General features: G+C 44.5%; 1 protein-coding gene across 2 annotated transcripts in view; it reads left to right on the top strand.

Annotated features, from left to right (window-relative positions):
• The window catches only part of LOC117373074 (cadherin-4-like), a 535,276-nt gene that overhangs the window by 484,060 nt on the left and 34,899 nt on the right, over positions 1 to 16,317 (top strand). For both annotated transcript variants that reach the window (XM_055223000.1, XM_055223001.1), the window contains one exon: positions 11,108 to 11,364. In XM_055223000.1, the coding sequence (XP_055078975.1) occupies positions 11,108 to 11,364 (257 nt within the window). The remainder of the gene's footprint in view (positions 1 to 11,107; positions 11,365 to 16,317) is intronic.

Below are 16,317 nucleotides of genomic sequence, written 5' to 3'. Positions count from 1 at the left end.
GTGGGGAAAGATTACGCTCTGAAGAATTCACTAGTTTTGATGTTGAACGGTCATTTTGCGCATCATGGAAAACACATGAAGAAATGGATATGATGCAGTTTGTAAGATAAAGAAGGAAATAGAGCCACTGCGCGTAAGTTTTACCAACAAAGAAGAAAATAGAGCCGCTGCACGTAAGTTTGACCGTAAAAGAAGGAAAAAGAGCCACCGTGCGTAAGTTTGACCATAAAAGAAGGAAAATAAAAGCAGATTTTCCGTGTTGGTGCAGCTTTATTTTCTTCACCTGCAGGTGTGTTCATCCCGTGTTGATGTCGTGTCAATGCCAATTTTCAGGCACAGTTTTTAAAAAAGCGTGTCTGTGTAGCGTCTTTCTGTGTAAATATCTCATGTTACGATATGAAAACCTGCGGCTTATATTCAGGTGCGGCTTATATATGTACAAAATTGATTTTCTTTTCAAATTTAGCTGGTGCGTCTTATATTCAGGAGCGCTCTATAGTCCCAAATTTACAGTATGTGTGAGTGTTTTCAGATACTCTCCATTTCAATGCGTTGTTTACTTTGTTTACTGTTAAAAATCTGTTTTCATGCATCATTATTTACATGATATTCCAGATTTTTCATTGTCATTTATCTTTTTTTTATGCAGGGAGAAAAGAGAAAAGACTCTGTTTCATGAGCCCGGGGCAGATCCAAAACAATCCAAACCAAAACGAACAAAACAAATACGTATATAAGTCCATTTAAACATTAAAAACAGGAGCAGGTTGATGATAAATGTTTATCTCCACATTATTAAAGTTCTGCAGTGGCTCCAGTTTTTACACGTCCTTCAAATTTGTTCAATTTTTAGGAAGAAAAAAAATAATAATACAACTTTTTTCCCCCATTTCAGTTCTAATGTGGACAGTTTTTAGACGTAGACAATAATGAGATCTTGTGTTAAAAGTGCTTCTTCACCTCTTCTCCCTCTCTCCTCTTCCTCTCTCCTCCTCCTCCCCTCTCTCTCTTCTCCTCTCCTCTTTCTCTCTCTCCTCCTCCTCCCCTCCCTCTCCTCTTTCTCTCTCTCCTCCTCCTCCCCTCCCTCTCCTCTTTCTCTCTCCTCCTCCTCCCCTCCCTCTCTTCTCCTCTCCTCTTTCTCTCTCCTCGTCCTGCCCTCCCTCTCTTCTCCTCTCCTCTTTCTCTCTCCTCCTCCTCCCCTCTCTCTCTTCTCCTCTCCTCTTTCTCTCTTGTCCTCTCCTCTCTCATTTTCTCCTCTTTCTTTTTCCTCCTCTCCTCCCTCTCTCCTCCTCTCCTCTTTCTCTCTCCTCTTCTTCTCTATTGTTCAGTTTTTACACTTAGACAATCATGAGATCTTGTATTAAAAGTTCTTCTTCACTTTTTCTTTCCTCTTTTCATCTCCCTTTCCCTCTCCTCCTCTCCTCTTTCTCTCTCCTCCTCTCCTCTTTCTCTCTCCTCCTCTCCCTCTCTCCTCGGGGTTAGATCTGCAAAACGCCATCTTGAAAATAAACGTTTTAAGATTCCCGTATTTATTTTCCGGAGTATAAATCGCACCAGCTAAAAAAATGCTTAAAAATGAAGAAAAAACACATCGATTTCAGATCCAAACTATGAAAAAAAGCGCTAATTATTGTTCAGAAAATACGTTACTCAAACACGAATCACTAAAAAAAAACAACTTCAGAGGCTCAAGGAGAAGAAACGACTAGAACGACGATTAAAATCTCTGAAAAGTCCGTTTTACAGAACACGCCTGATTTGATGCTGACGTTTTGAGGACGTACATCTGCGGATTATCACGTCTTTCCTGTAGATTTACTCGTATCTGTGCTTTTGCTTTTGCCGGTTGTGCGTTCGCTCTCGTCGTGTATTCGCCACGTCTCACGCGCACGTCAGAACGGCTCGCTTGTTTGTGCGACCCCTTCCGACCCCCGGGGGCGCTCTCTCATATCCCACAATAATGTTTCAAAACTCGCAATAACATCCTGTTCCTTTAATTCCCCCAGCGCCCTGAGCAATAAGGATCGGCATTTTGCTTCTGTTCATTATCTCTAGATGACTGCGTTTTCTAATCCGTTTCTGCGGCTCGCTCCCTGATGTAAAATTCAGGAGCTTCGCCGCTTCGCCATAAGCCCCTCCCCCTCCCCCCCGCATATATAGACGCAAATCCACGGGGAGGGTTATCAGGAAATCATAAAATAAGAGACACAGCAACCCCCGCGGGACACAAGCAAATAGACCGTCTCACAGAGGGAAACGCCGGACGCCACGGAGCCCCCCTGGAGACCCCGGAGCCGGGACGGTCAACGGCGTGCGATGGAGCGGAGTTGTAGAGCTGTGAGGATGCGGCGCTGGCGTTTTTTGATGGAGGTGTGAGAGCAGAACGGTACAGGAGGATGCGGCGTTCGGTGTTGGGCCGCTAGGGACCGCCACGCGCGCTCTTCGGGTAAACAACAAGCAGAGGTCTGAACCGGAACGTGTCGCGCGCTCGCTGGCGTCCCCGGGGGAGCGGACGATTCGCGATCTGCTCGAGTGTTAAGTCGACAAACAAACAGGCCTGATTAGTGTGAGTGTGATAGGCAGGGGCAGAGACGTGAGGACGACGTTTACGCGGGAGAAAAGAAACGCATGATTTAGTTTGAGACGCAAAACATCAGAATCATTTTTAGTTTGATTTACATTTGTCAAACTCAAGGCCCAGGGGCGAAATGCGGCCCGCCATGTCATTTTATGTGGCCCGCGACAAGATAAATTTAAATGTATGACTGTCTTAAAATGTCAGTTTATCACATATTTTTTTATATCTTTGCAAATTTGAGACGAACCATTTTGCTGATGTGGCCCTCGGTGAAACAGTTTGACGTCCCCGATTTAAAAGTTCGATATTACACAAAACTGACTCTTGTAGCTTTAAGTCATGTTATAATGGTGTTACGTTCTCAAAAACAGACCCTGAGTTGTGTTTTGTTTCATTCACACATGTTTGAGTCACACTTTATTATTAGTCTGTAGCATCGCCAAAGCTCAAAACGCTCCGCTCCACCTTGTGATGTCATCAAGTGGTAGTTTTCAACGTTAACAGCTCCTCCTTTTTACCTTTAGTTCAGTAGAAATTGTCAGGAATTCCAGGACTGAAATGATCCAAATGATTCTAGAAATGAAGGTGTGTGGAGTTTAAAAACACAGCGGAGCACTTCCTGTACCACCACATGATGACATCACGAGGTGGAACAGAGTGTTTTCAGTTTGAGAGAAGAAGAACTCAGCGTAAATCTGCAGGTTTGTATGTTAAATATGTGCAAATGAGACAAAAAAATGCAACTCCAGGTCTGTTTGTGACGAGGAAACATTAGAACAGATCAGAAAATAGAGTAATATTGGCTTTTTAAAGATGCACTATGGAACTTCTGATTGTCTCCATGGAGATGGGACCGACCTGAGGGAAAGAAGGCGCTTGATTTGTCTATTTTTAATGTTCATATGTCGATTTACAGGCACAATAGTGAAATAAAAACCCCAGGATCATGTAGAGGGTTAATACGAACATTTAAGACCAAAATGAGTCTGAAGCAGCAGAGACAGAGAGAGGACAGTTTAAAAAAATAAATAAACTGAAAATAAAAAAAAATAAATAAATAAAAAACTCAAAATAACAAAAAAAAAAAAAAATTCTAAATAACAAAATAAATAAATAAATGAACTCAAAATAATAAAAAAACACTCAAAATAAAAAAAATAAAACCTCAAAATAACTGAAAAAATCCTCAAAATAAAAAACAAATAAATGAACTCAAAATGAACCAAAAAATCTAAATAACAAATAATAATAATAATAATAATAATAATAATAATAATACAATTAAATAAAAAATAATAACAATTAAATAAAAAATAATAACAATTAAATAAAAAATAATAACAATTAAATAAAAAATAAACTCAAAAATGACAGACAGTGGCGGAGTGCAGTGGTTATGAGGGTTTTGCTCGTCTATGAGATAAAACATGTCTGATTTGTCTGTTATTAATGTTCATATCTTGATTTACAAACACAATAGTGAAATAAATCACGTGGAGCAGGTTAATACGAACATTTAAGACCAAAATTATTCTGAACAGCAGCAGTTACAAGAAGAGGAGCGACGCTTTTTCAATAGAAAGTGAATTGGAGCCAGAGTCACTTCCTGTTCGGAGCGCGGCGGCTAGCAGGTTAGCTATGTTCTTTTATATAAACAGTCTATTCCCGAGACGTACTGTGACGAGTGAAGCTTTCTCTGGTTTAAACATTAAAAAAAACACAAAACACACAAAGACCTTGAGGTTTCTGTTTCAGTTCAACCAAACAATTTACGTAACAGGAGACGAGTTGTTTCGATATCTCCAAAGTGACGTTTGCGATAATGACCCTGAGCTCCGCGTGCTTCCCCGAGGCCGGTTCTTCTGGGTTTGTATTCATGTTTTGTTTAGCCCACAGCGATTCTCTGGACCCGCGTGGGCTGGGAATACCACTGGCGGCAGATCAAAGAGCCCGGAGCGTGGCCGGCATGCTAATCGGATACCGGAGCACCACGGGGTCATCTATATACAGCCCCTCGCATTTACCTTCGCAAAAATCCCGTGCAGATTCCAGGCTGTCGCTCCTCTGCTCCTGACAAACGAGCCGTCTTATTATAGACCCGTCACGATGTATTTTTATGTTTTTTTTGCACCGTTTTCAAATGTGCGTGATTGACAGGTGGATTAGCCAATCAGGGACAGGCATCGCTCGAAAAAATATCACAGGAGGCGCAAAAAATGTCGCATGTCGGATTTCCGCAGAATCAACGAGCGAAGCCGAAACTCTGTTAATCTGAGGTGAGAGAAATGTGATTTTATTTGTAAACGACAGGCGACCAATGAGCTTCTTCGTTTCACGCGTGTCACTGGAATAAACGAATCTGATTGGACGAGCACGTGGAGACCAGAGAGAGATCAGTCTGGATCTGCCAGGCAACTCTAAGGCATCATTAACTCTCAAAAAATTAATTGTAAATGTGCAAAATCATTAAAAAAAACATGAGTTGCAATAAATAAATAGCAAAATTAAACACTTTAGTTGATAGTTTGAGAGTCAAAAGTCATTTATGTCAGAGGTGTCAAACACATTTTCACCGAGGGCCATATCAGCAAAATGGCTGCCATCAACAGGACAGATGTAAAATAAATTAAAAAAACGACTTGTTAATGAACTATTTCTGTATTTATTACTTATTCAAGTTACAAACGCTGCATATATATTTGCCTGGATGTAAAAATATGGACGTGTAACTGCGTATCTCATACCTTTTAATTTACCCAGTCGAGGGCCACAAAAACAGATGTGGAGGGCCAGATTTGGTCCGCGGGCCTTGAGTTTGACACATGTGCTCTACGTCTAAATAACAAAAAATTCAAATGTGGCGACAGTGGCTCAGTTGGTCGAGTGTTTGTCCACTGATCCAAAGGTTGGCGGTTTAAATCCCAGCGTAAACATCACGGGGAGAGCACAGATGAACGCTGCTGCTGTGTCCTCGGGCAAGACACTTAACCCTTCCCGCTCTGTGTCTGTGTGCACTGGTGTGTGAATGTGTGCGAGTCGAAGGTGGAAAAGTGCTATATATTAAAAAAAAAAAAAAAAACATTGACAATTTTGCGAGGATACTGAAATGTTTTGTTGCGATTATCACGGTCAAAATGATTGCGATTAACGATAATATCATGATAAGGATTAAATTTACTGACAGTTTAAAAATGTTCTGGATATGAATACACTGGTCCCTTGTTTATCGTGGGGGTTACGTTCTAAAAATAACCCACAGCAGGCGAAATCCGTGAAGTATCAGCTTTATTTTTTTACATTTGTGACCGGGTGAGTGGTTCCTTGACATAAAGCCCTTTCGGCACAGACTGTTTATCTTCCTGAGACCTGGCGTCCTCATATGTGGACAACACGTTTTTTATTAATTATTAATAATATTTTATTTAATTTTTTTTGTTTTTCTTCCTGCTCCTGTCTGCAGATTTTCACATGAGACACTTTGTTCCAAGAGGCACAATTGTTGTTTCTCATTTTGTTTTTAGATTCAGGACAAATGTTGCTGTTTTCAGGGTCTTAATAAATCATTTTTGCAAATCATTATTTAAATGTTTTATCAAAATGAGTAAAATGTCACATATGAGGACATTTAATTTGCATAATTTTTTCTCAGAAACTACATAATGTAAAAATATAATTCTTTGTATTTAGACTCATCAGGTCCAATCAGCCCAAATAACAAAGATAAATTAATAAAGTCATGAAAGAGCTCGGGTCTTAGGAGGTTATATAAATGCACGTGGCTAACCTGCTAGCCGCCGCCGCCGCGCTCCAAACAGGAAGTGACTGTGAGCGCACTCCCAGCTCCATCCACTCTGGCTCCAATTCACTTTACATTGAAAAACAGCGTCCCCTTTCTCTGTCTCTCAGGCCACAATGGACCAGTGCGAGATGTTTGTCGCTGCAACACTCTGCAAACTGCACGAAGAACTTTAAAGTACAGTTTTATTTGCAGACAATGAAATAATAATGTCACTCACAAGCTTAAGATTCTGTGCGATTCGTTATGAGTCCAGGATGTGGAGACTCTGACTGTTAAAATGTTACTGTTTGTTTTGTCACTGTCCCCGTCTGTTTTTAAAAATGGGCCATGAGTCTGAAATAAAAATACATTGAACTGAATTTTAACGGCTGCTGTCGGAATTTATAATAGTGAAAACCATAAAAATATAAAATCAACACAGAAATTGCCTTGAATCAAAGAGTCAAATGAACAAACGTTAGTCTAGTCCAGGGGTGTCCAGGCTTTTCTCATTAAGGGCCAAAAACGGAGACAAAGCTGAGGGCCGATTGAGGGCCGATTGAGGGCCGATTGAGGGCCGATTGAGGGCCGATTGAGGGCCGATTGAGGGCCGATTGAGGGCCATAGACTCGTCGCCAAAACAGTGAATTCTATTGGATATGGGCTTGTTAAAGTAGAGTTTCAGAAATATACAGGAAAAAGTTCTGTGGTCTGTCCAAGTGGCTCGATGTCGCCGGACGCCACAAACACGAGATCGACCTGTGAAGAACAACAGATGACGTCATGAAGGTTAAAGACATCCATGACAACACAAGCACAGATTTAGGGTCGTGTTAACCTGCTGGACGTGATCCTGGTGTTTTTATTTCACTGTTGTGTCCATGAATCAAATCACCTTCTTTCCAAAGAGTCTGTAGATGCACGATTTAAGTCAATGTAAAGCAGCGTGGATTCTATCGTTATGTTTAGAGTTAAGTTATATTTTATAGTTAAAGTGCATTTAACTTTTTAAACTAAAGCTACGACATAAACACAGCGGGGACAGGGTTTTTTCTTTAATTCATTTACCAGTGGAAGAACTAGAAGAACACGCAAAAAACCCACAAATTCATTTTATATTAACTTTATGAAGCAACATTACACATTTCAAACCTGTGAACTTCATATTGTGCCTTTGTTTTACATTTTCTGGAGTTGTAGCTGTTTTCAATTTGAGGAATTTCTTCTTCTTCTTCTTCTTCTTCTTCTTCTTCTTCTTCTTCTTCTTCTTCTTCTTCTTCTTCTTCTTCTTCTTCTTCTTCTTCTTCTTCTTCTTCTTCTTCTTCTTCTTCTTCTTCTTCTTCTTCTTCTTCTTCTTCTTCTTCTTCTTCTTCTTCTTCTTCTTCTTCTTCTTCTTCTTCTTCTTCTTCTTCTTCTTCTTCTTCTTCTTCTTCTTCTTCTTCTTCTTCTTCTTCTTCTTCTTCTTCTTCTTCTTCTTCTTCTTCTTCTTCTTCTTCTTCTTCTTCTTCTCCTCCTCCTCCTCCTCCTCCTTCTTCTTCTCCTTCTTCTTCTTCTCCTCCTCCTTCTGCTCCTCCTTCTGCTTCTCCTCCTCCTTCTTCTTCTTCTTCTCCTTCTTCTTCTTCTCCTTCGCCTTCTTCTTCTCCTTCTCCTCCTCCTCCTTCTCCTCTTCCTCCTTCTCCTCCTCCTCCTCCTTCTTCTTCTTCTCCTTCTTCTCCTCCTTCTCTTCTTCTTCTTCTTCTCCTCCTCCTCCTTCTTTTTCTTCTTCTTCTTCTCCTTCTCCTCCTTCTTCTTCTTCTCCTCCTCCTCCTCCTAATCCTTCTTCTCCTTCTTCTTCTTCTCCTCCTCTCCTCCTCCTCTTCCTCTTCCTCCTCCTCTCCTCCTCCTCCTCCTCCTCCTCTTCCTCCTCCTCCTCCTCCTCCTCATCCTCTGTCTGGATCGTGTTCTGATCCTAAACTCTAGTGACATCTTTGTGCTCCTGTAATGAAGGACACACACTGACAAACACCGAGCTTCAAAATGGACAGTATTTTAGCCTCGTCCGCCGCAGATAAATCGCCCGGTGTTGATTAGCGCCATATCGGCTCGTTACAGCTTTTGACGAGGAGGTAATCGGATCTGCGAATGGACTGAAATATCGCGGCTTCGTCTTCGTCGCATTTTTATACAGCGTTTTTTCCCACGTTCGAGTCTCTCAAAGCCACAGAAGAAGAAGAAGAAGTCGACTAAACGAGTGCGACGTCACCCGCAGCGTCCGGCTAATGAAGCTAATCGAGGCTAGCGCGGTTATATAATGGCAAATTTGGAGTGGAGTTCCTTATTTGGAATTCCGACTGAGTATCATAGCAACGAAGAGCCAATCCAGAACGAGGCTGTCGAAGGCAACGCCCCTTAGCCTTAGCAACGCTGTCAATCAAACCTGTTGCTAACGCTAGCGGGAGAGACCTCAGGGAAAGATGGCGCCTGATTTGTCTGTTATTAATGTTCATATTTTGGTTTGGTCTTGTCCGACTGATCAAAAACTGCTTAATACATTAGTGAATTAAAGAAATAAAGAGGTACTTTTGTCGTCGGGACACGTTTAGCTTCAGTTTCACTCGTTCTGGCGCGTGATTGGTCGATTCTCGAAAAGCAAAACCACGGAAACTCTTGGAAAATAAATTACGATGGTTTATCTCTGTGCATGAATTGCTAAATAAATTCTATACGTAGTTTTTTTTGCGTTGATAATAAATGTGGAAATGAAGGGTTGGATTATTATGGGGCGACAGTGGCTCAGTTGGTAGAGCGTTTGCCCGTCGACCCACGGGTTGGCAGCGCAATTCCGGCTCCCACGGATGAACACTGTTGTTGTGTCTTTGAGGAGAGATGAGCAGAGAGGGAGGAGGAGGGGAGGATAGAGGAAAGACGAGAGAGGGGGGAGAGGAGGAGGAGAGAGAGAGATGAGGAGAATGAGGAGGAGGAGGGGAGAAGAAGAAGGATGAAAGAGAGAGGGAGGAAGAGAGGAGAGGAACAAGAAGAAGGACGAGGACAGAAGAGGGAGGAGGGGAGAGGGAGGACAAGAGGGAGGAGAGGAAAGAAGGAGAAGAAAAGAGGGAGGAGACGAAGAGAAGAGAGAGAGGAGGAGAGAGGAAGGACGAGAAAGAGGGAGGAGGAGAGGATAGAGGAAAGACAAGAGAGGGGGGAGAGGAGGAGGAGAGAGAGATGGGGAGAATGAGGAGGAGGAGAGAGAGATGAGGAGGAGGGGAGAAGAAGAAGGATGAAAGAGAGAGGGAGGAAGAGGGGAGAGAAGAGGAACAAGAAGAAGGACGAGGACAGAAGAGGGAGGACAAGAGGGAGGAGAGGAAGAAGGAGAGGAAAAGAGGGAGGAGACGAAGAGAAGAGAGGGAGGAGGAGAGAGGAAGGATGAGGAAGGGGGAAGAGGAGAGAGGTGAGGAAAGGGAGGAGGACTGGGGGGAGGAGAGGCGAGGAATGAAGAGACGGAGGAGGAGAGGATAGAGGAAGGACAAGAAAGGAGGAGGAGAGAGGGAGGACAAGAGAGGGGGGAAAGAGGACGAGGAGAGGCCTTGTCCATGTTTCCTCTGTTTCATGTGGTTGTTTTTCTAAAGTCTGTGTTTGTTTTGTTCTCGGTTCTTTCTTGCGTCTCCTCGTTGGGTCTGAGCGCAGCAGCATCACCTCCTCCTCCTCCTCCTCCTCCTCCTCCTCCTGTTGTTGTGTCCTTGGGCAAGACACTTCCCCCCTCGCCCCCGTGTCTGTGTGCACTGGTGTATGAATGAGTGAATGGCTCGTCTCCATGGAGATGTCATTGCTTTTTTCGCCCAGTGCTCCTCACTATGGCGTTTAACCGACTTATCTACCATTTATTGCTCAGAAGATTTGACCTGTAACTTGTCCCGGTCGTGTCATAATGTTCCACAGTGCGGCATTAAACGTATCTGCCATTTATTTAATTATGGGACAGTTAATTTGCTCAAAAAAATCCTCAAAACAAACCTGACCTGTAACTCGACCTGCTGCGTGTTTCCCCGGTGATGTGTTTAAGACAAAACTTTGGAACTTTTCAGGCAACACAATATGATCTCCATGGAGAGGAGCAGGAGGCTGATCCTGCCCCAGAAAAGTTCCATAATAAAGCTTCTAAAAATACAAACACATCTGACGTTCCTCAGCTGTAAAACTGAAGGAACTGTCTTATCTTGTTTTTTGTGTGTGTTTTTTTTCCCTGTTTCCATGGAGAATCATCCATCCATCTATCCATCCATCTATCTATCTATGTATCTATCTATCCGTTTCCATGACAACTCATATCTACCCATCCATCATTATCTACCTATCTGTCTATCTGTCCATCCGTCTATCCATCCATCCATTTGTCCATCTATCCATCTATCTGTCTATTTATATATCTGTCTATTGTCTATTTATCCATCCATCCATTTATCTATCCATCCATCTATCTATCTATCCATCCATCCATCTATCCATCCATCCATCTATCCATCCGTCTATCGATCCGTTTCCATGACAACTCATCTATCTATCTATCTATCTATCTATCTATCTATCTATCCATCAATCTATCTATCCATCCATCCATCCATCCATCTCTCTATCTGTCTATCCATCCATCCATCAATCATCATCGTCTTGTTCTTTTGTGTGTTTTTTCTCCGTTTCCATGGCGACGCTTTAAGTTTAATTCGTTCATTCCGGTGTCGTCTTTTCACCGTCTCTCTCTCGTTTCCTCGTTTCAGCCGGTGGACTTCGAGCTGAACCGCGCCTTCATGCTGACGGTCGTCGTTTCCAACCAGGCGCACTTGGCGAGCGGGATCCAGTCGTCCCTCCAGTCGACAGCGGGGGTCACTATTTCGGTCCAGGACGTGAACGAGCCGCCGTACTTCCCCACGAACCCCAAACACATCCGCTTTGACGAGGGCGTCCCGGCCGGCACCAGGCTCGAGACGTTCTCCGCCACCGACCCGGACCGACTTCAGATGCAGCAGATCATCAGGTGAGACGCCACGACGTAAACACGGGACGTAAACACGCGACGTAAACACACGACAAAAACACACGACGTAAACACACGATGTAAACACACGTATATGTTTATATGCGTAATTCTGTGTAATCATCTGGAAAGTGGACGTTTTATTTCTGATTGAAACATGAGGGTTTTGTTTCTTATTAAAGTTGCACTATGTAACTTTTCTGATCAGGCGTGGGTGGGGGCACACACACACACACACACACACAGGAGATCTTATTGCTTTCCTCTCCTCCTCATTCTTTTCTCCCCCCTCTCTTGTAATTCCCCTCTCCTCCTTCTTCTCCTCTTCCCTCTCTCCTCTCCTCCTTTTTTCCTCTCTGTCTCCTTGTCCTCTCCCCCTTCTCTTCTTTTCCTCTCCTCTCTCTCCTCTCCCTCTCTCCTCCCCCCTCTCTTGTCCTACCTCTCTCCTCCTCTCTCCTCCTCAGTCTCCTCCTCTTGTCCATCCTCTCTCCTCTTCTCCCCCTTCCTCCTCCTTTTCTTTTCCTCTCCCTCTCTCCTCTCCCTCTCTCCTCCTCCCTCGCTCCTCCTCTTGTACATTACACCATTAAACTCATGTATCTCCATGGAGACACAGCCCACATCAGCCCCAGACCAAGTTGCAAGCCAGATCTATGGAGAGGCGACCACACAAATGTATATTTTACTTTCAACTCGTACAAGGTGAATCATAAGCTATCTCATATTATTATTATTATTATTATTATTATTATTTTTTTTTTATTATTTTTTTTTTTATTTATTTATTTATATTTATTATTATTATTTTTTTTTTTATTGTTATCACATGTGGAGCATTGATTCTCCTTTAGTCTCACACGTTTATGTCACAAATAAAACATTTCCTTTTGGGGATCTGCTTTTATTAGTCCCACAGTGGGGAAATTCCAGTGTTGCACCGCACAGTCCAAGAACAGCAGGAAAATGGAAACATGGAATAAAACAAGATAATAGATAAATAGCTTAAAATAATTAAAAAATAAAGTTAAAAAATAAACTAAAAATAGACTCTAATGAAACACACTGTCTTATTATGTACAATAAGAGTAACATGTCTGTAAACTGTGTGTGTGTTGGGGTGTGTGTGTGTGTGGGGGTGTGTGTGTGTGTGGGGGTGTGTGTGTGTGTGTGGGGGTGTGTGTGTGTGTGTGTGTGTGTGTTTGTGCAGCTCAACAACACAATCACTTTCCATCCACAGAAAGTTCATAGTAAAAGCAAAACATTAAACATCAGACTCTACAGACTCTGGACAGATAATGACAAAAGCTTTTATCTGGAAAGAGGAGGAGGAGAAAGAGGAGGGAGAGGAGGAGGAGGGAGAGAGGGAAGAAGAGGGAGGAGAGAGAGGAGAGAAGAGGCAGAGAGAGAGGACAGTGAGGAAAGGAGAAGGAGAGGAGAGAGAAGGGAGAGAGGAGGAGGAGGTGAGGGAAGAGAGGAAGGAGAGGAGAGTTATAAGGGAAGAAGAGTGAGGACTGGAGAGAGAAAGGAGGGAGGAGAGGAGGAGTGGAAAGTTATAGGAGGAGAGGAAGGAGCACAGAGGGAGGACATGCTGTTTACATCTAATTAGAAAACCTTTTAGTGCAGAGAGCCGTAAAGAGCCGTGTGAGTCATGAGTCTGGCTCTTTGCTCTGAGCTGATTGGTCGTCCAGGGGCTGGTCCTCCTTCTCCACTCCTCCTGCTGCACTCCTCCTTCTTTACTCCTCCCCCTCTGTCTTTAAAGCTGTGTGTGAAAAAGGTGCAGTGTGAAGGTGAACGACGGTTTGAGACCTGGAGCGAGTCACATTCAGACTCGACTCCTCACGGTTTGAAAATCAGGTCCTTCAGGTTTTCACATTTTTCCTCTTGTTTTTACGTCTGTGTGTTTGTTTTTTGCTGTGAACTTTACCGCAGCTTTAAATCGACATGACGGTGATTCATATTAAAGTGAATAGACCCTCTGTGTGTGTGTGTGTGTGTGTGTGTGTGTGCGTGGGGGTGTGTGGGGGTGTGTGGGGGTGCGGGTGTGTGTGTGTGTGTGTGTCTGCGTGTGTGTGTGTGTGTGTTGACTTGTGGGAGTGAAGGGACCACAGCTCCAGATGGAGAGCAGGTCTGTGGGGTCAAGGTCTCCAACGACAGGTGCTAATCAAAGAGGAGCAGGACGACAAGGGCCTGAGAGAGGAGGAGGAGGAGGAGGAGGAGGAGGAGGAGGAGGAGGAGGAGGAGGAGGAGGAGAGAGGAGAGAAGAGGGAGGAGAGGAGAAAGAGGGAGGAGAGGAGAGGAGGAAAAGAGAAGGAGGAAAGGAGGAGGCAAGGCAAGTGTATTTGTACTGATTCCCCATGTTTAGCCTTGGTTTAGTCCTGGTTTAGTCCTGGTTCAGTCCTGGTTTAGTCCTGGTTTAGTCCTGGTTTAGTCCTGGTTCAGTCCTGGTTTAGTCCTGGTTTAGTCCTGCTTTAGTCCTGGTTTAGTCCTGGTTTAGTCCTGGTTCAGTCCTGGTTTAGTCCTGGTTCAGTCCTGGTTTAGTCCTGGTTTAGTCCTCCTCATGTGGGAGATGTTCTTTGGTGCTGGTCCATGGAGAGACTTGTTCACACTGAGCTGCTTTAAAGTCTCTGAGCCACAGGAGCCACAGGAGCCACAGGAGCCACAGGACACATGTGTGAAGTACTTCCTGGTTCTAGTCCTGACCCGAGCAGCAGTGTTCTGGATGTTCTGGATGTTCTGGATGTTCTGGATGTTCTGGATGTTCTGGATGTTCTGGATGTTCTGGATGTTCTGTTCTGTGGCTCGTTTGTAGAGTCCAGTGATCAGGACGTTACAGTCGTCTAATCTACTGGACACAAACGCAGGATAAGTCTGAGTCTGGTTTGGACAGTTTACCTTTGACCTTTGACATGTTTTTAGATGTAAAAAGCTGCAGATGTTACTGATTTGATGTGTCTGTTAAAGTTCAAGTCTGAGTCCATTATTACCTCTAGATTTCTGTCCTGATTTGAAGGTTTTAGAGACAGAGACTGGAGGTGACTGACACTTTCTCTGTTTCTGTGGGACAAAGACGACGACTTGAGTCTTGTCTGAGTTTAGTTGTGGTAGGACACATTATTGTTGCGTATTAACTGGTCTAAAAGCAGCATGTGGAGACTGAACAACAGGGGTCCCAGGAGCAGAGATGTAGGAAAAGGAGAGGAAGAGGAAAGAGGAAAAGGAGAGGAGGAGAGATACGACCTTGTATGTGGGAAAAAGGCTCTTGTGAGTATTCCGAAAGGCCGTCTGAGACATCATGCTTCACCTGTCAGACTCCAACCACAGAGGTCAGATCTGCGGACTGGAGTCTCTGGAATAACTGATTACCCCAGCGCCCGGCGTCAAGCTGGAGCCGGCGTCCGGCCTCACGCTGGAGCCATGCATTTTTCATCCTCAGGGTCGGGGGCTTGAAAAATAAATGTCAGAACTCTCCCCGGTGCTGCTAAGATCACTAACCTGCCAGGCCTCATCATACAGCCAGCTGTACGTGCACTTCCAGCAGCTCCCACCAGCTCCGACAAGCTCCTACCAGCTCTGACAAGCTCCTACCAGCTCCGACCAGCTCTGACCAGCTCCGACCAGCTCTGACAAGCTCTGACAAGCTCCTACCAGCTCCAACCAGCTCCAACCAGCTCCTACCAGCTCCAATCAGCTCCGACAAGCTCCCACCAGCTCTGACAAGCTCCGACAAGCTCCTACCAGCTCCTACTAGCTCTGACCAGCTCTGACCAGCTCTGACAAGCTCCTACCAGCTCCAATCAGCTCCAACCAGCTCTGACCAGCTCCAACCAGCTCCAACCAGCTCTGACCAGCTCCGACCAGCTCCGACCAGCTCCAACCAGCTCCGACCAGCTCCAACCAGCTCCTACCAGCTCCAATCAGCTCTGACAAGCTCCCACCAGCTCTGACAAGCTCCGACAAGCTCCTACCAGCTCCTACTAGCTCCGACCAGCTCTGACCTGCTCTGACCTGCTCTGACCTGCTCTGACCAGCTCCCACATCCTCCGACCAGCTCCTACCAGCTCCCAGCAGCTCCAACCAGTTCCCACCAGCTCCGACCAGCTTCCACCAGCTCCAACCAGCTTCCACCAGCTTCCACACGCTTCCTCCAGCTCCAACCAGCTCCTACCAGCTCCTACCAGCTCCCTCCAACTCCGACCAGCCTCTATCAGCTCTTACCAGCTCCCACCCTCTCCCACCCTCTCCCACACGCTCCCACCAGCTCCCACCCTCTCCCACACGCTCCCACCAGCTCCCAAACGAGCCAGCCCTCCGGAAAGCATTGGCAATAAGGTGCAGGAGGTGTGGTGGAACATTTCTACCAACTTAAGTGTTTAGGGGAGTTTTAATGCTCGGGTAGCATCTGGGTAAACAAATCCGTCTCCAAGAGAAGGGGAAATTGGCAGAGAGCTTTGTTAAAAAGTTGGTAATGAGGATGGAGAGAGGGAATTCGGCCATTTGTGGATGGTCGGGAGCAGCACAGAAAAACACTGAGAGAGCTCACGTCTGTTATTAAAACGGCGGATAAGCCAGACAGAGACGAGCTAAAGAATGATTTGAGCCAGCGCCAAACGTGGATAAAGGGTCTGTATCATTAGACCAACATGCAGCTGCAAAAAGTAATTGGAAACAGCTGATACAGATACAAGTAACTGAGGTACTTGAGTACTTTTAAAGGTACTATATTACGCAAAACTGACTCTTTTGAGCTTTAAATCAGGTTATAATGCGAAACTCTGCAGGGTTTGTGCGTTAAACGTGTGTGAATGAAACAAAACACAACTCCAAGTCTGTTTTGTGACGAGGAAACATTAGAACACGGATCAGAAAATATCGTAATATCGTTCTCTTTAAGTATCTGCCGATCCCGATATCGACCGATACCAGAGCAGCGACTGAAAACAGCATTTATTTCCTTTA

Source organism: Periophthalmus magnuspinnatus, chromosome 7 (genome assembly GCF_009829125.3).
Source record: "Periophthalmus magnuspinnatus isolate fPerMag1 chromosome 7, fPerMag1.2.pri, whole genome shotgun sequence".
Classification (NCBI taxonomy): Eukaryota; Metazoa; Chordata; class Actinopteri; order Gobiiformes; family Gobiidae; genus Periophthalmus; species Periophthalmus magnuspinnatus.
The sequence above is the reverse complement of the archived record's forward strand: the minus strand, read 5'-3'. Positions and strand labels throughout refer to the sequence as shown.